Consider the following 25,509-nt stretch of genomic DNA (forward strand, 5'->3'; position numbering starts at 1 on the left):
AGCTGCTCCAAAGTTTAATAACTAGTTTCCCCTGAAGAGAAAGATAACAAGCAGATTAAAATGGACTGCTGTGGAGGTAGCTGGACTCTCTCTGTAACCCACTCCTGTGCTCTGTAATTCAATTCTATTGAGACTGGGAGATTGTCATTATTGAGGTTCAGAAGGGCATGTAATATATAAATCACATCTACGGCAGCAAAGTGATAATTTCTTCTGATGAATAGAAGGTAAGCTACACGTGGGTGAGAAAAGTACCATGTTTTCCTGTGATTTTTTACAATTTGAACAATTACAGCAGCTATTATTGCAGAAGTGCTACAGGAAGGAAATTCAACGCTATGCTAGCTGTCTGCATCAGAGCTTGTCTTGATCGCTGTGTCACAGAGAGAGCTTTCTCCTCCTCCAGCGTTAAGAGAGTAGGTGAAGACTAACCATGCGGCTCTTGCCAAGTTGCAGGGCAAAGTAACCTTTCCTTTTAAAAACCACTAATCGCTTGCATAATACGTAGTGTACAAAGTGATCCATTCTATAACTGCGTTGGCTGAACTAAAATCTTGCCATAAGAGTGATATAAAACATGCACTTTAAATGGGACTATTTGAATGGAACCTCCTATATTATTGACTTTTAAGAGCAGAATGGGTCATTATAAACATCTATCCTGAATAATGACATGGCAGATGAGATTGCCAGCTACCAGATGTCTGTTTAACCTTCTTCTTGCTGTTCCCCAAAAGCAAGGTGGATCAGCAGCACTATAGGTTTTATATATGTTTAATCAATAAAAATAACATTTGTCTCCAGAGGCTGCTCCTTGTCCTTATTTCTCTCTGTCTCTGATTCTGTATGATCTATCTGTGGATTGCCAGAGGACTTATTTAAGAGCGTGGGTTACTTTAGACACAGATGTAACCTCAAGTGTACTATATAGACTCAGCCCCTGTCTGTCCAATGGGCAAAGCAGGGAGGTCTTCTGGAGCAGGGTTGGTTTTGCTTCTGGTCACCACTCTAGCCATAATACAGGTTAGATGGACCTGTGGTGTGACTCTCCAAGGCTGTTCCTGCACCCCTTTGGGTGCTTTGCAACTGCAGTAGCAGGAACTGCCCAGCCTTATTGAAATAGATGTTAGAGTCCAGCTTCAGTATCTTGGTGTATGATTTGCCTTTCAGCCCCAGACACAGGGATACCAAAGGAGAGATACTGGGGAGCTGTGTTTCTCAGCAACACCCCAAGCTTCCCACTTACACTCTGTTTTCCATGGATATATTTATATGGTATTTTGCAGCACATGTGAACTCACTCTACCCACATACTGAGCCCACTTTGAGTGAGTCAGCTCCATCAAACAAGCTGAGTAGCTCTTGTTAACATGCTACTAAGCCTGAGAGGTTAAGAGGGGAAGGTTAGCAGCTTCAGTACCAGCCAAGGGCTTGTGGTAACAGAGGGAGTGAGTGTCTTCCTGCACATTTGTAGACATCCCCAAGGAGAAACAAAATTAAGACAAATCCTTCCTTGCTTTCATTTCTAAAAATTTCCATGATCGAGTTTCTCACCACTTCAGTACTGATCCGCTCTGTATCTCATACTTGTGTGCCAATAAAGCTTGTGACCAAAACCACTCCTGGCTCACCCTCATAGAAAACACTCTGCTGGAGAGCAGTTTTCATCCTCCGGTGTTCCTCCTGGTAAAATAGAGCTGTTTTCTGTGCCTGGTGGCTTCCAGCACAGCAACTGCTGCAAATGAGGTGATTTTGTTAAGTATCAGAGAAGGGTGAGAGTTGAGCTACCTTTCTGCCATGCTGCAGAGCCTGCTGGTGGGACATAGCTGTGCATGTTGATCAGGGCTCTCTTCCCAGTAGGAGCTGTGTAGTACACACAAGGCACAGAGAAGAGGTCTGATAGGCAACTGCCACTCAGGATGCATTGCAAGAATGTACTTATTTTCCCCAAGAGCTTTGGAGGCAGGGAGGTAACTTTCCCAGACCCAGTCTTATTACATACACAAGTAATGGGTCATACACCCATTATATTACATGTGTTGTGGGTGTTTGTATTATAGCAATTTTTGAACTTAAGTTTAAATGAAACCTTTGTGCTAGGTGTTGTACAGAGGTAAAAAGGAATATTTTGAGTGAACTCAAAAAGAGTTCAATCAAAAGAGAAAAAGATGGCTCAGCAAAGATGTTTGGAGCTGAGCTGGTCACTAGTGAGTAACTCCGGCTATAGGCTTTACTGACTATAAGTGAGGCTCAGAAGGAGATGTCTGCATTGTAGCTCGAGAAGAATACAGCTGATTCAGGCCTACATGTTAATAGGTAGTTAAGGTGTGAGCAGGTGTTGTGGTTTGGGCTGGGCTGACCACCAAACGAGTGATAGATGTTCTCTTTAACCTCTCTCACATGACAGCAGGTCATCAGCTCCAGTGTTGATGCTCTCGCTAGCCCAGGGCACAAGGGACTAAGGTCTAAGGTAATCTCCTACACAAAGCTCCTCACTATTCATAGCCCTACAGATAAAATGGATTATGGTGGCTTCTTTGTATGTTGCGCTGCTACTCTACAATCACCACATCTAAGTTCTTCTCCAGCTATCCTTGGCTTCCTGCTGCCTTCCCTGTCTGCTTCTGAAGTGGTTTTTTTTTCCCCTCTTTATTCATCTTGCCTGCATTCAACATTTGTATACAGTCCCACTGAAACCATACAGCCCCCACCGATGCTTTCCCACCCCTCCCATCTCTACTGCATGCTGAACATGATTCAATTTTTTTTTGTGCAAAGGCACTTTATAATCTAGATGTTTAATTGCAAAAGACAGCCTAAAGGTTATGGACATGCGTCCTAAGTAAGAAATGACTGTTGCACTTACCAGCTTCCGTAAGATTTCACTTGGCTGCCAGATTTCAAAAGATATTAGCAAAATGCAAAAGCTTTTTTAAGGTAAAGAGTGTTTGGGAGCATTAGGGGCTGTCCTGCTACACACCATCATCTCAGCTCTGTTCTGGAAATGGTGCAAAACATCCCCAGGTCAGGAGCAAACCCCAGGGGTTTTGCTCATAAAAGCTGTACTTGCTTACCCCTGGGCATAGCAGTAACGCAGCGATGTTCATGCTTTCACTGAGTGGAAGGACTTCAGCCACATTTCACCTTTATGCCAGGGATAATTATGGAGATGACTTCACCTCAGTTGCTGCCTTTACACAGGCGCTTGGGTGCATACAGTGCTGGGCACAGACAATAAGACCCTGAGCTGACATGATACAGAAGCAACACTGTGGGTTTACTGTTGCTGTGGGAGGAGGTATGTTGGTAATGTCAGCCTCTTGACCTGCCTTTGTCTAACATGTTTCATGTGGCTCCAAGCCATAGTTTGTTCAGCTCCAGAAAAATATGACTTTTAGGCTGTGTCACCATTTTTTGCAAACATACCTCAGAAAGCAATCGGAGTCTTGCTGTGCCCATATCAAGGGAGAAAATTAATCATACACTTAGTGTTTATGCAGTGACTTCTCCATTTTTACACTGCTTTATTATTAGCTGATATATCATTGTACTACAATATCCATCTCAGATGTGCTTAAGTCATTTGTTTTGGTGTCTCTAAGTTTCCATATACCAAATGGGGATAATACTTCCTAGCCCTCCTGTTTGTCCATGTTGTCTCCCACTGGAGACAGTTCAAGGTAAGGAATGAATCTTACTTCATGTATTAAACAAGTCTGGAAACCTAGTGTTGCCTTACAAGAATTTCTAATGATTCTTTTTAAATGCTTTCACTCCAAATGTTCCAAATTCTTGAAGCAAATAGTTTTCAACTGCTAAAAGAAGTTCTTGTTTCCTGTCAATATTTCAAAACAAGAGAACAACTTGGTTTTCTCATGCCATTTTTGGGGTTTAAAAAACCTGAGATGACATTTAAGAGAAAATGAAAATGTTCTGTTTCAAAAACAGAGTAAAAATAAGAAGCTTTTATTTTGACATCTCCTGGGAGTGAAAATCAAATTTACTCTTGTTAAAGTATTTTCCAACAAAATCACTTTGATACTATGCTAACTTTTTTTAGCCGTGGAAAGAGAAGGGCCTGGCATGAAGGTAAGTATATTGAGTCCACTGGGACTGAAGGTGTCCGTAAAGCTGGTTAAGGGAATGGGCCATTGCTGGCATGCAAAACAGGATGTGTAGATTTTGGGTTCTAATATAGTTTTGAACAGATTGGTCCCTACATGCTTTTCATTTTAACGCTTTCCTGATAAGCAATGTGATAAGAAAAATTTTATTGTTAGATCCTCAGACAAGCCAGAGTCTGGCATTTCCTGAAGCTTCCAGCTCCAGCCTGCCACTGAAGCAGAAGGGGTTATTTTAGCATCCTGCAGAGAAGTCTATGGCAGCTGACGTAGCTGAGCAGCACGGAGACATTTGCCTCGATCAGGCAGAATTAGTGGCATTTTCATCAGGCTCTGAAGCTGATGCGTAGGAGAGTTTCTCCTGCACCCGCTTGGAAGTGTGCATGTATGTAAGTAGCTGTAAATGATGGTGTCTCCGTTTCATAGAATCATATCATAGAAGGGACCTTAAAGATCATCGAGTTCCAACCCCCTGCCATGGGCAGGGACACCTCCCACTAGACCAGGTTGCTCAAAGCTTCATCCAGCCTCATCTTGAACAATTCCAGGGATGAGGCATCCGCAACTTCTCTGGGCAACCTGTTCCAGTGTCTCACCACCTTCACAGTAAAGAATTTCTTCCTAATATCTCATCTAAATCTCCCCTGCTGAGGGCGCTCCTCTCAATCCATTCTCTGTCCAGCCTGTATTTGTGCTTGGGGTTGCTGTGACCCACATGCAGGACCTTGCACTTGGCCTTGTTGAGTTTCATGAAGTTTAGACAGGCCTACTTCTCAAGCCTGTCCTGGTCCCCCTGGATGGCATCCCTTCCCTCTGTTTCCGACGTGAACTTATGTTTGACTTGGATTACTTTTAGCAGAGTGCGTTTGCACATACAAAAATACGCATACACATACATCTAAAGGTTTTGTCTCTGATGCAAGGATTTAGTCCTGTGTGACAGCAAGCAAAAGAGTAACTGAAGCAACAAGATCAGCATAAGGATATCCAGCTATCTCTTGCCATTTCCATTTCATATGATCATAAATGAAGCAATTGCTAATTCCTGTTGCTCATGTTGCTTTGATACCTGAGAGCCATAGTCAGAGGTTACAAATATGCCAGGTGCTGCACAGACCAGCACAATTAAACAGTCCCTTAATGACAGAGCTAATATACACATAGGACAAGGGACAACAGATGGACACAAACAGATGGGAGGAGGACGAGGCAACCATGCAGTGGGACCACAATGGCCCACCCACTAAGTGAAGGTTTCAGCTACCTAATGTGTGAAATTTTCTGCAAGTATCATGCTGAAGGAAGAACGGTGATTGAATCTGTGGGTGTGTAGGGTGAATAATCCCCAACCAGAGGATTCGAGTCTGGAGGGACTTGTCTGAACAGCGACCAGATGTAAGATAGCGTTTGATATCATGAACTCATTGAAGGGGTGGGTGAATTCCTTATCAATAAATATGGGATGATTTGGGGATGGGCAGCGAAGAGCCTTGAAAATGGACACCAACAGTTCACCTGATGTGACAGAGAGCAAAGAAATGGCAAAAGGGTATGAACAGAGAGAAACAACTGGTCAGAGCATTGGGTTAATGCAATGACGGTTGCAGCAGTATTCAGAGCTGCTTGTTACTCATGACAGCTGGAGAAAAAGGTGCTGTAGTGGTGACATCACTAGAACTGACAGTCTGGGTCTGGTTGATCTAGATTTTAGAGATGCCAGAGACTAAAAGTCTACACCCTACTGTGCTTCTCTAGAAAATCAGTTCTAAATTTCTTGTTCTAAAATTAAGGCCTTTGAAAGTCATCTGTATTATTGTAATAAACCCTGTCCATTACTGCACAACTTAGAAACAAGATGAGAACTGGGGCCCTGTTGCATTAGCTGCTGTACAGGTATAAAGTAGAATGGAGATGTTTAATGACAACTTATTTTCCCCATTGCAATTTGTGACGGGAACTGTTGCGGTGAGATGTGGAAGTCAAGGAAGGGAGAGGTACATGACAAATGAGAAGAAAGTTTGAAGTAACATTCAATGGGAAGAAGTGCAGGGAGAACAGATGAAGATATTATGTCACTATAGGGATGGAGGGGCTGAAAAGTTGACAAAGAGGAAAGATTTCCTTTTCAGAGCAAAGAAAACACCCTAGTGAGCTCAAATGGGACTGTGGGACCCTGCTTTCACTGCTTGTGCAGCTGCTCTTTCCAGCTTGAGTGGGTTGACTCCTCCCTTGTTATTCCCTTGTGCTGACTGTAGAGTGTATCTGAATAGCAAAGAGATTTGCAATTAAGAGAAATGCTTCACAGAGCTAAAAAGCTCTCTTTTTTGCTGAATGTATATTTTGTTGCATCTTTTTTCTTTCCTTTTTTTTTTTTTTTTAAAACCATTTAATTAACAATTAATAATTTTCAGCGTGGTCACCTGTTTTTACCAAGCACTGAGGTCTGACCCCTAGGTCTTCTAGCTAGCAAATAAGGTGCCAAGGAGCCTGATTTGTCATTGATAAGAAAGCTGTTGACTGGGTACCTTCATACTTCTGCATTGTTGAAAGAAAATGACCTAAAAAAAAAGGGCAGCGTTTGTAAAGAAACACTTTGCTTTTCACTTGAGAGATCTTCTCAACTACAGCTCTGCTCTGTCCATCCTTCCCTCATTTTTTGCATCAGGCCCGGATAGCAAAGGCTGGGGGGGGTAGCAGATGGGAGGCTGACTGTTGCTCAGTTTGGAAAGCAGCTCCTAACATTTGGCTCACACCTGTCAGCAGACTCCGTATACACTTGTTTATCCTCCTCTGTACCATATGCTTCTATGTAAAATCAGTTCCAATGATCTATTGCCTTACTTCTATCACTCCTATTATGGTCGTAACTGAGCATTTCACAGTCGTTAATGCATTTACCCTGACAACGTTCCTGTTGCGTAGGCATCTAATATCACCCACTTTACAGATGGGTTAGATGAAGCTCAGATCAACAGCTCCCCAAAAGTCTTATTGAAATCAATGGAAATGAAACACATCTCCAGGAGACGTGAGTTTGGGAGAACAAACTACATGCTACAAACTACATTCACCCAAGGAGCTTGCAGTGGAGTGAGGAATCCCTCTTCTGGGTCCGACATGGATGCTCGAAGTGCTGGACCATTTTTGATTTCTTGACAGAGAGCTATTCCCTGCCTTAACAAGACCCAGCAGACCTGTAGCTGCTGGTGTCCAGTCTTTTTACACCCTTTGCCAGTAAACCCCCATCTCATAGAATCATAGAATTTCTAGGTTGGAAGGGACCTTCAAGATCATCTAGTCCAACCATCATTTTAACTCTGACCAAAAAAAAACCCATCACTAAACCATGTCCCCCAGCACCATGTCAACCCGTCTTTTGAATACCTCCAGGGATGGTGCCTCAACCACTTCCCTGGGCAGTCCATTCCAATGCTTGATAACCCTTTCAGTGTAAAAATTCTTCCTAATATCCAACCTGAATCTCCCCTGGCACAACTTGAGGCCATTTCGTCTAGTCCTGTCGCCTGTGACTTGGGAGAAGAGACTGACCCCCGCCTCTCTAGACCCTCCTTTCAGGGAGTTGTAGAGAGCAATAAGGTCTCCCCTCAGCCTCCTTTCCTCCAGGCTGAACAACCTCAGGTCCCTCAGCCTCTCCTCATAAGACTTGTGTTCCAGACCCCTCACCAGCTTTGTTGCCCTTCTACAACTCACACATCATCTCACAACTGCCAATGTCCTCACCAAGGCCTGGAAGAGAGATTGTCCTCAGCAGAAGATTTAGTTAAAAAGTTAGTTAAAAGTCCATAGTAGTTATAGCAATCAGCTCAAAAGTGTTCTGTCCAAATGAGAAAAGTTAATATGGACCCAAAAAAATACTTCTGCTGCTGTGGAGACTGTTTTTCCCATTTCCTTCATTCTTTGTATTCTTGCTTGCTTCTCAGAAAAGAACTTCTTCACAGCCCTTCAGATTTAAAGTCTATGTAGGAGAGGAACAGGGTTTTTTTAAATGTACTGTATGTACCTATCAGTCACCTACTTATTAATTATAACTAAAAGCATGATTAATCTGTCATGGATAAGGCTGCTAAGTAACCCTAATCATGCTAATGCATTTCTGTCACTTATACAAAAGGCAGCATTATTATCAGTTTTTACATCCGTGTGTACTAAAGCCCATATACACAGCAGCTGCAGAGCGCTGGTAAGTTCTTTCTGCCACAGATGGGATGAGGTTGCATCATGGATATCTGTATTGCTCCCACAGTGACTGTAGAATGATTTATTTCCTCAGCACTAGCAGGATTTAACGTTATCTCTTGCAGATAATTTTACCTTCTGAAATGGATAACAACTACAGTTATGAAAAGTATTTCCAGGGGCTCATAGTGACTACAGCTGAAATTCCTCTGTGGGAGGGGTCGGCATGAAGACCAAGGTGCTACTTAAGCCCTGCAGTGAGTGGGAGCTAAGAGATGCGTAGGTCTTATACAAGTATGAATGTCTAAGAAAAATAATTCTTTTGATATTGCAGAACATAATGCTTTCCCTTCTGTGTTCCTTTTCTCTGAATATTCAATTGATCCATTTTTTAATAACCTAGATGTTGGAAAGTTAATTTCCAGGTGCCAAACTCTAAATTTGTATCCACACCTGAAACCTTTGTGCATCCATCCTGTCAAGGAGTCAATGGGTGGATATGCTAAACCACAGCTAAGCTACATTGTTTAACTTTTAAAATGTTCTGAAGAAAATCTTTTCACAGAAAAGAGTTTCAAAACTGACACCTCCAGAAGGCTAATTATACCCTACGGTATGAGGAGCAGAAGATAGGTGGGTCACCCTTTGAAGGAGCCATTCCACTGATGCCTGGGTGACCCGCTTAGACCTGAAACCTTATTTCTGGATGGGTAAAGTATGAAGAGCACAACCATTAGGCTCATTAAATATATAACTAAGGAAGAAAAGCCCAACTTTAAATTTGTCTTTTACACTGACTAGCTTTTTGGTTGAATACGATAAAGTTTTATATAAGAACTTCGGTGTGAACTGCCTGAAACTAAAGAACTTCACTGCAAGAAGATGTTTGCAAGATGTAATCTGCATCCCTCCTGTGCTCTATTCCTCAGTGACCTGAATAAAGGAACCATTTTGATTTTCATCTGAATACGTGCCCTGCTGCGTGCAGGCAGGGTCTCAGTCAGTAGGTATCTGAGCATGCAAATTTGTGGAAGAGTCCTAAATGTTTGTGCAGGCTAATAGTTCTTTTAAGTATTGCAGTAGCCAAGTCATGGTCAGTGCGTGGTGGGAAAGTAGAAGACGACAAGTAAGAAAATATAAACTGCTCCAGAATAAGTGTTGTTTGTGTGGATTTTACAGTTCTTTGCTTAGCTAACTTTTTTTTTTTTTTTTATAGCTCTTCAGTCCTCACAGTTTGGTGTAATGCAGTCCACAGTAAATTGTTTATAGCCATTTGCATATATTATAGTGACAGAGAAATTTTTAAGGTCACCATTAAATCTTGGAATGCTGTCCTTAATGTAGCAATTTCACTATTCTCTTGCAAAACTGTGCTCCCCTACCCTTTCTTACTAAGAAACATGATATCCTTCTGTTTGCTTTCCTTTCATTCTCCACAGCTGTACTCTTTCATCAAGAGACAGTCACAATTTTGTTTGTCACACTAAAATACGGATTTTTTTCTTCTTTATTTATGAATAACACACTTGGATTTTCCTTATGGAATAGAAATTAAAACAGCACTGACATTCAGAATGTAAAGGAATTGCTCCAACTGATTATAGTTGTGTTAAAATGAGTCACGCACTTTTGGTCCAAACTTCCTGACATACACATCCATATATATTAATCACTATGACATCACTGAAGAACTATTTTTACCTTGGTAATAAGAATTGAATGCATTTGTCAACTTTTCAAATTATATTTAATCCAGTGAACATACAGACAGGGCAGGAAAGACACTTGCTCTCAAAAAATAGCAGAGCTCAATTCTACATGTCTGAAAATGCTGTGCATGCAATGTCATGTAAAATATTTGCAGTTTTGAATTGTAAGTGAGAAGCACACTGTAAAAACATAACATAAATTACATTTGCCAAGAAGAATTAAACTCACCTGTCAACAAATGCATGGTGTAACACAAAGATAGGATCATTCGCAGAGCCTTGTACTTGGGACATGGAGCCATTCATGTAGATGTGAAGCGCATTATGTAAACCACTTTGAGATATGTTTGATATTGCAGTCTGTGGATCAGCAAAGCCTGTATGTGGAAGAGGAAATCGTATACCGATATGACAATGCATATAATTCTTTTTCCAGTAAGACTGAAGATCAAAGTACCTACTTTCACTACATTTACATGCAGCTTTTTAGACAAGGGCTTAGGAAAACACATAAAGGAGTGCTAATATATTTCAAAGGCATAGAAAAGATTAAATTAGAATAAGCTAAATTAAAACTCCTGCCATGTCGCTGATGCAGCATGTCAGCAAATGTAATGCTTAATTGCTTTATATTTTTAAATTTCTTTGTCCATTGCGCCTGGCTCTTAACAGGCAACATAATCCCTGCAGACATTTATGTGTGTACATTTATTCAGGTTGAGAAAATGTATTAATTTTATTTTCATTTTTGATCTCTATACTTATAGGTTCCTAAGATAAAACAAGCTACTGTATCTCATCATATACCCAGTCATTTAATATTGTTTGTCTCTATAGAACACATTCTTTTATTGATAGGAGCCAACACAATACAAGCTAAATAACCCTTATAAAAGTATTTGGTAAATAATCAATAATCTTCCACCGTCAGAGTTGCAGGATGAGTCTGTGGATTGCTGTTATTTTGGAGGGCACTTAAAGTATGGGCTTTGAGAAGAGGTCGCACAGACCAACTCCCAAATAAGAAATACCGGAAGATGAGTTTGTGCATTAGCTTTTATTTTGGTAGCTTGTCCATACCTCAGGTCTGATGTTGGTAGCCCTTCTCAGCATCCTGACAGCCAAGCTTCCTCCCTACTTGTAAGGACTCTTAATAAAAGTCAACTCAACCATCTGATGCTTCTCTTGGATTTTCCAGGAGAATAAAACCAGAAATATATGTGGTTCTCCCAATCTGTTTCTTAACCTGATGTTAGTCATACTATTTAACCCACGCTACCAAACCTCTCTGCTGTTTCTCTTTGATTAGGTTCCTGAAGACATCTTGTTCTCACAATTTCTGTAAGCTGCAGGATAATAAAGAGCATAGTGAAGCATAGCGAAGACATACCAAAGCATCTTTACAAATTATTAACCAAATGAAAAGGACTGAGAACAATATGCTTGTTGTGCTGATCCTCAGTGTTTTCCCAAAACTGTTGCAGTTTATCAAGTCTGCAAGGTGGGGAAAATAAAGATTTTAGCTCTTTGGGAAGTGACTCACACATTTTGATCACTTGCTTTAGTTATTTGAACCAAGAACCAGGATTTGAATGAGGATTAGCAATATACTTTGGGAGTGAATCTCCCAATAATCCTTCTGTTTCATGCTGTGACACACACCACAGGGCAATTTCTGACTTTGCAAGCTGGATTCCTTTTGGAGGAAATCTAAAATGTGCCAACCATTCAGTGGGTGTTCGATTCACGTGACTGAACCACAGCTAGTCTAAAAGAAACTCTTCCCTGTCAAAATCTTCAAGTATAACATGGATGTTTGGTCCCCAGCATGAACTGTTTTGCTCTTTGGATTTGCTCCTTTTTGAGTCACGTGAAGTATTGAGACATGACTAGAGATGCCTCATGCCATACTCCATGAATTTGGAAACCTGACATTTATACCCTACTGGGACTCTAATCTTTCATGTGAAGTGATTGCATCTCTCTGTGACTCTGAATTCCTTCATTGGGCTTTGCCTTGCCTGCTAACCTCTTCAAACAAGGGAAAAGCTTCTGGCATAAAAGCATTGATAACTATAAGGATCAAATCATAGTGTGGCACCTAGGAACCAATACACCGTAATAACCATCCAACTTTCTGATTGTAACAAAGATTTTGAGAAATTTAAGGGAAGTCAGAGAAGAAAACATAATCAGGATGGGTGGAGGAGGTAGAGTTGGCCTATGATGAAAATTGTAGGACTTCAAGGTGGAGTGAGTCTGGACTTCGGAGAGAAAAAGGAACATGTTGATGCCTATAGATAACTGCAGGTTTTAAGTACATCAGGCGTGGACCAGGACTATTGAAGACACTGCATGGCAACATAAACAGCAATGGGCAGAAGTTCTCCAAGGGAAAATCTTGCCCACAGAAATTTGCCTAATGGCAAATACTGTGTTACCCAGATTTTACTAGGAGAAACAGCAGAATAAAATATTACCAAATGTGCTATGAAGAATGATGTACATTAATAGTTTGGCCAGAACTCACAGGAACTGATGACAACAATTTTGGCCTTCTTTGCTGATGACCACAGTGGGTGATAATTGGCATCAGTTGATGTAACAATACTAGGATATTTCTGTGAATATTAACTGAAAATGATCTATCTGTATATCATTCTGAAGCAACAGTCCCACTTATATTCAGCTGCATTATAAATATGTTTAGGACTTTATGCAAGTTTAGACAGAAGGCTAGATGCTTTATATCAGACTTGGGATACTTAATATTTCTTAATGTATTGTGAACACTTGATCTAGTCATTATAAAAAAATATACAGAATACTTATTTTGGCTCTGGACACCTTTTTCATGGAACATCTGTACAAAAACAATTAATCTTAATAATCAAAAGCTCTGTAAGTGGGAGAGCTTTAGAAGCCCCACCCTCCAGCTCCAAGTTAATTTGGGTACATTCCGTCAGTGTCAAAACTGACATCATGTTTAACCATGTGCATGAGATGTTCTAATTTCTGATTTCTTGTTATGAAAACTCCATATAAATTGTAAAGTTAGAAGGAAAAAAAAAAAAAAGCACTGTGTGGTCTCATTTAATTTTATTAGCCTGGGTCTTATTCTTTTTTCTCAGACTTTTCAAAAGACTTCAGCAAAATCAGCTGTTCTGATTCACCTCTGATACTGTGCCCAGTTTTGGGCCCCTCACTACAACAAAGACATTGAGGTGCTTGAGCGTGTTCAGAGAAGGGCAATGAAGCGGGTGAGGAGTCTGGAGAACAAGTCTTATGAGGAGCAGCTGAGGGGACTGGGGTTGTTCAGCCTGGAGAAAAGGAGGCTGAGGGGAGACCTTATCACTCTCTACAACTACCTGAAAGGAAGTTGTAGAGAGGTGGGGGATCAGTCTTCTCCCAAGTAACAAGTGATAGGACAAGAGGAAACAGCCTCAAGTTGCTCCAGGGGAGGTTTAGAATGGATATTAGGAAAAATTTTGTCACTGAAAGGGTTATAAAGCATTGCAACAGGCTGCCCAGGGAAGCAGTTGAGTCACCATCCCTGGAAGTATTCAAAAGACGTGTAGATGTAGTGCTGAGGGTCATGGCTTAATGGTGGATTTGGCAGTGTTAATTTGATGGTTGAACTTGATGATCTTAAGGCTTTTTCCAACCTAAAAGAGTCTATGATTCTATGTTTGAGTCCAAATGGCTGATATACTTAGTTCCACTCCACCTAATTTTTTTTAATAAGGATTTCACATTTTAGAGTACTTCAAGTAAGATAGGTGCATTTACTTTAAAATAGGAAGAAAGATATAAGATATAAGAATTTTAAGGCCATACCCTTGCTGGTCTTTGAAGTTAGTGATGTTCTTCTAGCTTATGTTTGTGGAGTATTTCTGCCATTGGCAATCTCACAGGAATTTTTTCAGGGTTAAATTTTACATATTTTCACAAGCAATGTTATCACTGTAATCTCTCTAGAGTGAGGTAGATGCAAGATCTGCAGAATTTGGCCCAGGGGGTTGTAGCAAATGAAAGTTTGTGATTATCTAATTTAGATCATGTCACCATCTATTTTTTTTCTTAAAACAACTCTTGTAGAGCTTTACTGTGGTCTGGGCTCAACAGTCTTTCTAGTTCTCTGGTAGTGACCCTCCGTATCTTGACAGCACCTTCTCAATGTGCAGCATAAATTTACCTAGAGACTGAGAGTTTGAGCTGGTTGAGGAATGTTGGCTGCAGGCTAAAACTTTTTTAATTAGAAGTTTTCTGTTGGCAAATCTCATTTTAAGAAACCATTTTTCATTAGCTATATGGATCACAGTGAAAATACTGAGAAAAGTTTTCCACATTGAAATCTCTCAGAAAAAAAAAGGAAAATGTCCTATCAAATTGAAATTACATTTTGAAGTGTTTGAGGTTTTATTCCATTATTTCATGATAGAACAGCAGTAACAATACACAATTCTGACAGACAGTGGAATGCTATGACATGGCTTGACTTGATAACGTGTCATGAGTTAATACATGGATAATGAAAGTGGTATAGAGTTTTAGATTTTTTTTTAAAATGCCTTTTGTCACTTTCTGCAAAACTTAGTAGGCATTGATTTTCATTTGAAGTTGCCATGAATAAAATAACTTCAAATGTGGAATTTTCTCATCAAGAAAAAGAAATTCTAAGTCTTTCAGCCATCTCTCATTCTGAGGAGGCAGCATAGAATCTTAGATTCATAGAATGGTTTGCGTTGGAAGGGACCAACCATTTCATTGGTTGACAGGACCATTTGTGGTCTTGTGGTGTAAAGTTGAGTGTTGAAATAATTCATGTTAAAAAATAAAATATCCTCAAAAAAAAAAAGAAAAAAGCTGCCTAAGAATAACACTGTGTCTCATGGAATAAGCTCCATCTCTGTAGTAGTATAGATAAATGCCTGCTGAGCCACATCTGGCCCACATTCAGAGAAACACATCACTAAAGAGCCCCTTATCATTGAACGCTGTGGACACAGTTTCACTTCAGTGATCTCGGGCTCTAATAACATATTCTTGTGGAAAGAAAGGTAACATCGCTCTATTGACCTTTAGTCTCTTACATTCCAGCTCTTGGGCACTGTAGGTTTCCTTTAGCAAGTCTATGAAAGTTAGACAAGAATGTGGGCTCTGGTAATTGCACTGTGAGTTGGACTATGAACAAACATAGTCACTTTCTTAGCAGGATTTCCCCTAGTATAGAAAAGATCTAATGTTAGATTTTTTTGTTTGTTTTTATGGATTCACATCTACAGAGCTTCTAAGGAGGGGACATTCATTTCCTCAGTTTTATCCTACTGAGTTTTTCTTCACTGTGCTTCAGCTTCCCAGGCTCCCTCCACATGGATCATAGGACTTGCAAAGGTCTACCTTCACAGCTAGGAGAAAAGGAGCTGCTCAATCTCTTTTCTTCCTTTCTTGAATGACGTATGAGAGCATCCTAGGATGCTCTGAAAGGGCTACGGTGCGTGTCAAGGAGGACACTGATAAAACAGGCACACTGCCCCTGTGTTGAGCTAACTGGAAGCATCCAGAAACCATCCAGCACTATGATGAAGATAATATATGCTGCTTCTGTAGCTGCCTAAACTGTATGGCTTCTGAATAATATCTAACTTGCATACATCTTCAAGAACATGTAGATTTTCCCCCAGTTTACTGGAAGAACCATCTAGAATCATAGAATCATAGAATGGTTAGAGTTGGAAGGGACCTTTAAAGATCATCGAGTTCCAACCCCCCTGCCATGGGCAGGGACACCTCTCACTAGAGCAGGTTGCTCAAAGCCCCATCCAGCCTGGCCTTGAACACTTCCAGGGATGGGGCATCCACAACCTCCCTGGGCAACCTGTTCCAGTGTTTCACCACCCTCACAGTAAAGAATTTCCTCCTAATATCTAGTCTAAATCTCCCCTCTTCCAATTTAAAACCATTACCCCTTGTCCTGTCACTGCATCTCCTGACAAAGAGTCCCTCTCCGGCTCTCCTGTAGGCTCCCTTCAGATATTAGAAGACTGCTATGAGGTCTCCCCAGAGCCTTCTCTTCTCCAGGCTGAACAACCCCAGCTCTCTCAGCCTGTCTTCATAGGGGAGGTGCTCCGTCCCTCTGATCATCTTCGTGGCCCTCCACTGGACCTGTTCCAACAGGTCCATGTCCTTCCTGTGTTGAGGACTCCAAAGCTGGACACAGTATTCCAGGTGGGGTCTCACGAGCGCAGAGTAGAGGGGTAGAATCACCTCCCACCACCTGCTGGCCACACTTCTCTTGATGCAGCCCAGGGTGTGGTTGGCTTTCTGGGCTGCCAGTGCGCACTGCTGGCTCATGTTGAGCTTCTCATCCACCAACACCCCCAAGTCCTTCTCCTCGGGGCTGCTCTCCAGCCATTCTCTGCCCAACCTGTATTTGTGCCTGGGATTGCCACGTCCCAGGTGCAGGACCCTGCACTTGATTTGGTTGAACTTCATGCAGTTTGCACGAGCCCACCTCTCAAGCCTGTTCAGGTCCCTTTGGATGGCATCCCTTCCCTCCAGCGTGTCGACTGCGCTACCGAGCTTGGTGTCATCAGCAAACTTGCTGAGGGTGCACTCTATCCCACTGTCCATGTCTCTGACAAAGATGTTAAATAGCACTGGTCCCAGTACCAACCCCTGAGGAACTCCACTTGTCACTGGCCGCCACTTGGACATAGAACCATTGACCACAACCCTTTGAGTGTGGCCATCCAGCCAGTTCCTTATCCACCGAGTGGTCCATCCGTCAAATCCATGACTTTTCAACTTTGAGACCAGGATGTTGTGCAGGACAGTGTCAAACGCTTTGCATAAGTCCAGGTAGATGACGTCTGTTGCTCTGCCGTTGTCCACCAAGCCTGTGGCAGTATCGTAAAAGGCCACCAGATTTGTCAGGCACAATTTGCCCTTGGTGAAGCCATGCTCGCTGTCTCCAATCAGCTCTTTATTTTCCATGTGCCTTAGCACAGATTCCTGGAGAATCTGCTCCATGATCTTGCCAGGCACAGAGGTGAGGCTGACTGGCCTATAGTTCCCTGGGTCTTCTTTTTTTCCTTTTTTGAATATCGGGGTTATGTTCCCCTTTTTCCAGTCAGCGGGAACTTCACCAGATTGCCATGATTTCTCTAATATGATGGAAAGCGGCTTAGCAACTTTGTCCACCAGCTCCCTCAGGACCCATGGGTGGATTTCATCAGGTCCCATGGACTTATGCACCTTCAGGTTCCTTAAGAGGTCTTGAACCTGATCTTCTCCTATTGTGGGCAGTTCTTCATTTGCAGAGCCCCTGTTTTTGCCTACCTTGACTTGGGCAGTGTGGTTAGAGCCCTTGCCGGTGAAGACTGAGGCAAAAAAGTTGTTCAGTAGCTCAGCCTTCTCCATATCCTGGGTGGCCAGGTCTCCCATTTGCTTCTGGAGAGGGCCCACAACTTCCCTAGTCTTGCCTTTATTCCTGACGTATCTATAGAAGTTTTTCTTCTTGTTTTTGATGTCCCTGGCTAGATTTAGTTCTGCCTGGGCTTTTGCTTGCCTGATCTGGTTCCTGGCCATTCGGACAGTTTCTTTATATTCTGCCCATTCTACCTGTCCCTGCTTTCACCCTCTATAGCCCTCCTTTTTGGTCCTGAACTTGTCCAGCATCTAAATCATGTGAAATCCATTAGAACCTATTGGTGGCAACCATGACGTGACTTATGTGGTATTTGGAGGGCTCCAAATGACCACAGTGGTGAGCTGGAGCTTCATAACTTCAATTAGAAGAATGATGAACACTCTTCAACTTCTGAAGGGTTGTTAGACAGAACAAAAGAACTCACTTGGAGGAATATTTGATCCCAAAGAGTTCTTTTCATATGCAGTGACATTGCCATTATTCAGATTAAAGCATGGCCCTCTTCAGTGAGATTGACGGGTGATACTATGATATTAACAAAGACCAACTGTAACTGTACTTGCTAGCCATGAAATTAATGTGACAGATAGCAGTAGAGAAAGGGTTTGATACATTAATCAGACAAAACACTGATTCTGGTTTTAGAGTTAAAATAAATTCTTCCAGGCTCTTTGGGAACTGTAGGTGCTTTCCTGATTGTTGTGCAATTCTGTTGAATATCTATGTTATCACCTTTTTTCAAATAGCTACTGTCATTTTCAATAGGAAAATGTCTCCATTTGTATCAAAGGGGTATACTTGATCTATGACTGTTTAGCTGTCAGCTTAGATTTAGCATTAACAAAAAGCAAGTTTTGTCCTTTTTCTGCAACTACTCGTGAACTATTGTTATTTAATGAGCAGTCACTATACTGAAATCTAGGCTTTGTAAATGGTCTGTTTTGACTCTGTGTGACTCTGCATAACTTCTATAGACTGTGCCTCTGCTTTTGTTTACAATGCTAGCAGCATGATGGTAGACCCTCATTATTTCATGGCTTGTTTGCTTTAATTCACTTTTCTCTACTCCTCCTATTCCACACTTTGCATTTATCCACATATTTCATGGAAAAAAATGTAAACAAACCTCTGCTCAATAATGTCACCTTTTTCTTTCCCAAACGTCACGTGGTTGCCTTTATCAAAGGTAGAAAACACAGCTATGTCCAGAGCTGGAGTCAATTAATGTCTGAATTCTCTTTTGGCTTCAGCAGATAAATTCCACATCTTTTTTTTTTTTTTTTTTCCCTGAGAAAGCTTTATAGCATTCCACACTACATTAAGAGCAGAACATATTAAAAGCTTTGCTTTCTTATCCTCACACCAACATTTATATAAATGCTCCTATATCACATGGTTTTGGCCCTTGCACAATTCCTTGCAAGCAAAAATCTCTGGGACGTGAAAAGTAGGTCATATTTGATTCAGCTGATATATGATACTGTAACAATTTTTATTGATAAATATGTAATGTGCTATTTATTAGCATTTTAGTAATATTCAAAAGAGATTGTGTAGACAGATAATTAAGAACAACTATTCCCTTTAGCAAAGAACCCTTGTTTACTAGCAAATTAGGAACATTCAAAACAGGTTGGATAGTTAGAAAACGAAGATAAATAACTAAATTATTTTGGAAATGATACTGAGGGTCATTTTTGAGGTATAACTTAATCCTTAATCCTTAGATTTTGGTGAGAAGTCTGCTATGGAGTTCATGGTGGCAGGGTATAGACATAACATGCCAACTGGCAGCATCCTTTCTCACTCTTGTTGTCCAGCCTTGCCTCTGGAAGACAGTGGATTCCAGGGCAAACCTGTAACCCACATGGACACTGTTATGATCATGTTTAAGTAGATTATTAGATTATCTCCTTTTATGCAGTACTACATTTCTTTGCTCAAACTGCCCAGAGTTTAGTCTTTAACCCCAGAGAAAATCAATTTACAGATGGCAATGGCATAATAAAATAAAACATGTTACCTTCTAAAGTGTTTCGGAAACTGTAATTGGCCATTTTGTCCATGGATCCAGATTCATACTGTGTCAGTGATAGGCAAAATTCAACTTCAGCCGAGGATGGGAGCCTTGGGGTCCTTGATTTATCGTTGTTCCCAGGATTGCGCAGTATAGGCCCTTCACTTGTGGCATTGCATAAAGCCTGTTGGCTGTTGTACTCTTCAGACCGAGTACAAATTACCTGTATAAAACACTTTCTATTAGCAGAGTTGTAATTGTAAATAATAAAAGCAAACAAAAGAGGTTCTTTGATTAATTATTTTTTGAAAGGAGCAAAGAAAATGTACAATGTTAAAAGTATGTTGCAAGAGTATATATTATTTTTCAAATTTTCTGTTTATGATTTTAATATAAACTGGGCTATTTCATGGAAGACACCCCTCTACTACAGTGCACTTTTGGAAATAATACACTGGTCTGTATCTGAAAATACTCATGCAGACTAAGGCATCAATTCTCATTTATGTCCCTGAAAAGTCACTGAGGCTAAAATCAGTGTTACCTACCAATGCAACAGGACACAAATGAAGTTAAATCTGCTGCTGCAGTCACTAAATGGAGGCTTTTTGGCTGCAGCACGCTACTGAACAAAGCCATAATCGTAGATTTTTCTCCCCACACAGTAAGAGGGGGAATTTTTGCCTTAGAATATGAAAAAAAAAGATCTTTTATTCTGAAAATATCTGTCTGTGCTTTGTCAGACCAAATGGACATTTAGTTTCTCAATGTCTTGATGGTGCTATAGGTACAAAATGGGAAAAGACATTGCTGTGGGGATGAACATATATCACCAGCTGAGATACCATAGTGATGGGCATTGGAAAAGGACCTTAAATAGAGAGATGAATACAGATATTAAATATTGTCAGAATCCAGCATCATTTATATAAATGTTCTGGGTTTGCAAGCAAAGTCCAGTTACTATGACAGAACAAGTCATTATTTGCCAGATGATCTGTGGAAGATACCGGTCCAATTTGAGACTTCTGGAAGAGCAAAGTAGCTCAATGCAACTTCAAATCATAGTCAGCTGATTTGGCCAAGTCAAAGTCCTCCACGTTTTCCATGGTTTGGAAGTGCCCACACAGACTGTCAGTGTCACTAAGGTGTTGCTCAATATCTTTTTAAGCCACAGTGACTTATTTGTTACATAAGGATGTGCGTCCTCTGGTGACTATGAGCTTTTATAGTAGTTCTCACTGCATCCCCTGCTTGGCCAGTGATTGGAATGAGAGGGAGGATTTTTTTCATATTCTGGTACAATAAACCTACAGGGAGCTAGTATGAGTACTAACTCATATTTCTACTTTATATTCAGGAACCTGCCTGACATAGAGTCAGGATGGAGGATGGAGAATGACACAAAGACAGGCAGAAGATCAGACAAGAGGGTTTGGTGGGTATGCATAGTGATATAGCTGATGGGTCTATGAAAATGAAACAGAGGAACAATGGCTCAAAACTCCCAGAAGTTGTTTTGTATCCCTTACAGGTAAGGCTGAGGCTCTGAACCAAAGCTGCTGTCTATTGTTTTGGGTTTTTTTTTTTGTTTGCTTGTTTTCTGAAAAACCCACCAAAACAAATACAAGCACAGAGATTTCTTCAAAATATAGGACTCTGTGGTTAGCAGGTAATCAATGTGGTTAATGAGAACTTTGTGTGGAGAAAAAACAGGTCTCATTACTGAGTGAGACATCATAGGGGAGAAAACACATGACATTGAAACCTCCAGACTTCTTTCACCCTGGAGGTGTACTTCTATTTCATGGACCGAAACAAGGAACAGGAAGGTGAGTGAAAGCAATCATATCTACTGTGAATGGGATGGAAAAACATGAGATTCTCTGCTAGTGAAGGAAATGAGTGGGAGATTCATTTCGCCAGCACTGGCTGTGTACAAATTGCCAGACTGAAGCAACACTTTATAGGACAATCTCTGCAGTCAATAGAGAGAGGCATCTCCAGAGCGTGATTCAGCCCTTCTAAGCCAGATGTCTGGTAGGTGAGATGTACTTATCTCTAGAGGTGCCTAACTCTCTCCATTGACTAAGGCAATGAAATAAAATGTGTAAAAAATCAATGCAGAAACTGTCTCTGGACTGCAGTTAGCAAGGGAAGCAAAATTAAGAGTGTTCAACTTAATGCTCTGCTTCTGCATTAGGATGGGGTGAATCACACCCTGAAGGCATGAATGTGCCTCTGAAGTGACTAAAGACAGAGCTAAAGGCAAGTTGCTTTGCTGCCTAACTAACTTCTGGAAGAGTGGAATGAGATGAGATAAATCCTTTTCTAAGTGATTTGACCACAAATTCACAGAAAATGTATGACAGAGCTGGTGATATAACTTAGATTCTTTAAGAATCTGGAGTTCTTAAATGATGTTTCCTATGAATATGAATATCATGAATAAATTGTTCTCATATTTTTTTGATTTTTTTTTTTTTTTTTTTTTTGAGGAGATAAGAAAGCTTATCAAAGAAATTTGTCCTTAGAGACTTCTCTATTATCTGAAAACTACCCTAGTCTATTAAAACTACTAAGATGCCCTTGGGGAATGAAGGTGGTAGTCCAGCAGAGAGTTCCATGTGCACATTACCCCCCAGAAGCTCACCAAGTGGGTCAAGATTGTCCCTCTAAGAGGGGCTGGGGTCAGGACTGTACCTCTAAGAAGTCTCTTTTTAAGAATGCCCACCAAGAAGGGAGAGGTAGTGACAGGGAGTGACCTATAGTTATAAAAACAAAATGTAGTTACTGTGCTGTTGCTGTGATTGTTTTGTGTTACTGAGAGAGTTTATCCCTGTCAGAAGGAAAATAGGGGGATGATTCAGACTGAGGGAGATGCTCTAGTAATGTCTTTGTTTATAAAAATGCACAGCCCTATGTTCCTAGAAGTGCATTAGTGAAAAAAGCAAGTGCATCTTGGCTGATGGAGCTCAACCTATTTCCCAGTTGGTACCTGGCTCAGAAACTACATATGTGTATATTTTCTGTTTGGCTCTGTTTCTTATGGTTCTTAACTAGGTCTATTTCTTCTTCTACCTTCTCTGCACTGCCATCTTCTATCTTTTTGTCCTCTCCCCACTGCCCTGGGGATACATCCCTGTAGAGTTCTAAAGAGGAATCACACGTTGCCTTCAAGACCAACTTTTCAGATATTCAGACAGGGAGTCTTCAAATGTGTGCTCAAATCTATCTAACAAAAGAAAATTTCACCTTAGTTCTGTTTACCCATTTCAGTGAGATTTCATGCAGCTGTTAATGGTATGAGGCTTATAAATGGTTAGAGTGTTTTGTTTTTTGGTTTTTTTTTTTCCATTTATGTCTCAGTGTAGCCCTGTCTGAATAACTGAATTCATTCTAAACAAAAGCCAGATGCTATAAGGCACCTGGTAACTCATGGTCAAGAAATGCCAACATAAGGGACAAGAATGAAAATGCTTCTCTGTGACCTTCTGCTATTTGTTCTGAATTAAAAATGAAAGTCTGGCCATAAAATGAGGCAGGATGCTTTTCCAGAAAGGTGTAACTTAGGCAATATAAATTGCGGGTCTATCCTGAAGCTATAATTTGCTTTTTTATCAATCATGTGATATGTAAGTGGTAACAGAATGTAGGCTGGTTGAATGGTTCTTTCTGGATGTAATCTGCATAAAGCACACACAAAATGGGTCACGTCATTGCTTTCTTTTCATTCAGTGGGAGGAATTTCTACTAGAAACATGTTGTTTTAACACAGGATTTTTTGTTGCCTTTCAGGACAGTCCTGAGCAAATTTCTCAGTTCACCCTGGACAAAACTTCATACTCAAACTGCACCCAATGCCTCCTTTCCTGCATGCATAAATTCAGTGGCTCTAGGGAAATTGCTAGGAAGATATTCGGAGGAAAAGCTTATGTAAGTAGTTAGAAGAGCAAATGCCAGTAGATGGCAGCCCAGAATACACAGCATTGCTCCTGGGTCTTGTAGCACCCAGCAAAAAAATCCCTCCATGTACTGCAGTTGAGATCTTTAGCACAAATCTCTGTATCGTTTCTTAGAGAACAGACTGTAAATGTGTGGAAGTGTTGTTGCTGTCTCACACTTTTTCAGAAATGGGAAACCCTTTTGTCTTTTAGCTTGCAACTGCTTGCACAGATTAACCCCTGTACCTAAATAAAGTGAATTACATTATAGGAGTCTTCAGCAGTGTTCAGTCCTTTGTCTGCTATTTTTAAATTAAAAGCTTTAGGAGTTTTAGTGACAAATTCTTTTTAATTGCTTTGGAATAATCAGATCTGTACTTACAGGGACATGCAATCCAGGTAATATACATGAACGCTTGGAAAAAGGTGATTTTCTATGGTATTGAAATAGCTGCTCACTTACAAAGTGACCTGAAGTTCCTTAGTTTGCTGGGGAAGTATGGCCACTCAAAGGGTTAATCCGCACCTCTGCTTCCTTTAGAGCAGGTCCCTTGCTCTGCTTTTTTTCTGAGCCCACTGAGCAGGACTTCTGTCCCTGCCCAGAACCTATATCAGCGTGTTTTTCATAGTGCTCCAGATTAATATAGCCTAAAAGAACCACTTCAGACTACAGCCAGAGCAACCACAAGACTTGCTTATCTGTGGCGCCCATCCCATCTCTCCAAGGGTGTGATGTGGGCACTTCATGGCCCTCCTTGATGCATCCTCATGTCTCCGTTTGTCCTACATGAAGTCTAGACTCCTGAACTGGAGCCTTGGGTCCCACTATGTGGCCAAAAGAGATTTTGCATTGATTCATTGCCTTTTTCCATCTTTCTCTGTCTTTCTCCACTTATTCTCACATTCTTCCTTGGGAATGGCATTAAAGTACAGCCCTCATGCTGAATTTAAAATATTTGGCAATTGTAAAGAGGTTTAATTTTTCCTTTTTTTGGCTGAATTAGGGCCTAGCATAATCTAATCCTAATAAGTGGCATCCAGAAGCCATTTACTCACCAAACTGGGAAAATGCAAGGAAATCCCCAAATAACCCGCAACAGAACAAACTGTACTTTGGGAGCTTGCATTTATAGGCAGAACTTTAAAAGGTGCTGTATCTATAGCAGATCAAAAAATTTTTAAAAGGCTGTGTATATTTATATTTGGTTCTTCATGTACTCCTGAATATTAGCAGGAATGGAAAGGTAAAACAGGCAGAGGGCTGAATGAAAAAAAAAAAAAAAGAAAATTTGGAAAGCAAAGCTTCAAAGAAATTCTAAGAAACATCTTTGTGCAAGGATAAGGTCATTAATCATCTTTCTGACCCCCACGGCACATACATTAACTGGAGGAGCTGTGAAACTCAGGCTAAAAGGAAATGAGACAAAAATGAATTGACAGCACTGAAACAAACCAGAGTCTTCAAGGTATTTTCTCAGCCTTCAGTAAAAACTGTCTGAGTTCCATCTCTTTGCTCAGAGGCAGCCCAGAACTGAGGGGTAACTTACACCCTTCTCAGCACCTCAAAATGGTGATGGGATGGAGTAGGAAACTCTGTTATCCATCAGTGCTGAAGTATTCATTAACACTTTCTGGTTTGGCATTCCCTGCTCTCTGGCTGTCTCCAAGCTATAACGTTAGTGTTGCTGTCTCCATGTTTACCCCAAGTTCACGAAGACGCAAGTCTCCACAGGTAGGTTTCTTTTTCTGGTAAATTATTAACAAAATCAATTTTTTTAGGAAATTCATTATCTATTAATTTATCCACCTCTGAAGATGTTTCTCTTTTACACTACATGACTCCCAAGCAAGCACAGCTGTATGCTAGAGAACAGCCAAGCAACCTCAGGCTGAACTCTGCTGTCAGCCACTCATGATCCCATGGAAGAAGGGGAATTACTTTGAGATTCCAGTGACATAAAGAGGTTGAGGATACTCAAGTGGCTGTTCCTGCTGTGCACAGATCCCAATTCCTTCAGGCTGGGATACAGAGGTGTGGCATGTGGACACTTATCTCTTTGTAATAGGAAATGTTTAAAATTTGTAATCC

The 25,509-nt window shown here is 40.8% G+C and overlaps 1 protein-coding gene across 1 annotated transcript in view; it reads right to left on the reverse strand.

The window, feature by feature from the left end:
* Window positions 1-25,509, reverse strand: part of TYR (tyrosinase) — a 49,904-nt gene that overhangs the window by 19,522 nt on the left and 4,873 nt on the right. The window contains exons 2-3 of the mRNA XM_074153095.1: window positions 19,483-19,699; window positions 10,257-10,404 (exon numbers count right to left, since the gene is read on the reverse strand). Of these exons, the coding sequence (XP_074009196.1) occupies window positions 10,257-10,404; window positions 19,483-19,699 (365 nt within the window). The remainder of the gene's footprint in view (window positions 1-10,256; window positions 10,405-19,482; window positions 19,700-25,509) is intronic.

This window comes from Numenius arquata, chromosome 1 (assembly GCF_964106895.1).
Source record: "Numenius arquata chromosome 1, bNumArq3.hap1.1, whole genome shotgun sequence".
NCBI lineage: Eukaryota > Metazoa > Chordata > Aves > Charadriiformes > Scolopacidae > Numenius > Numenius arquata.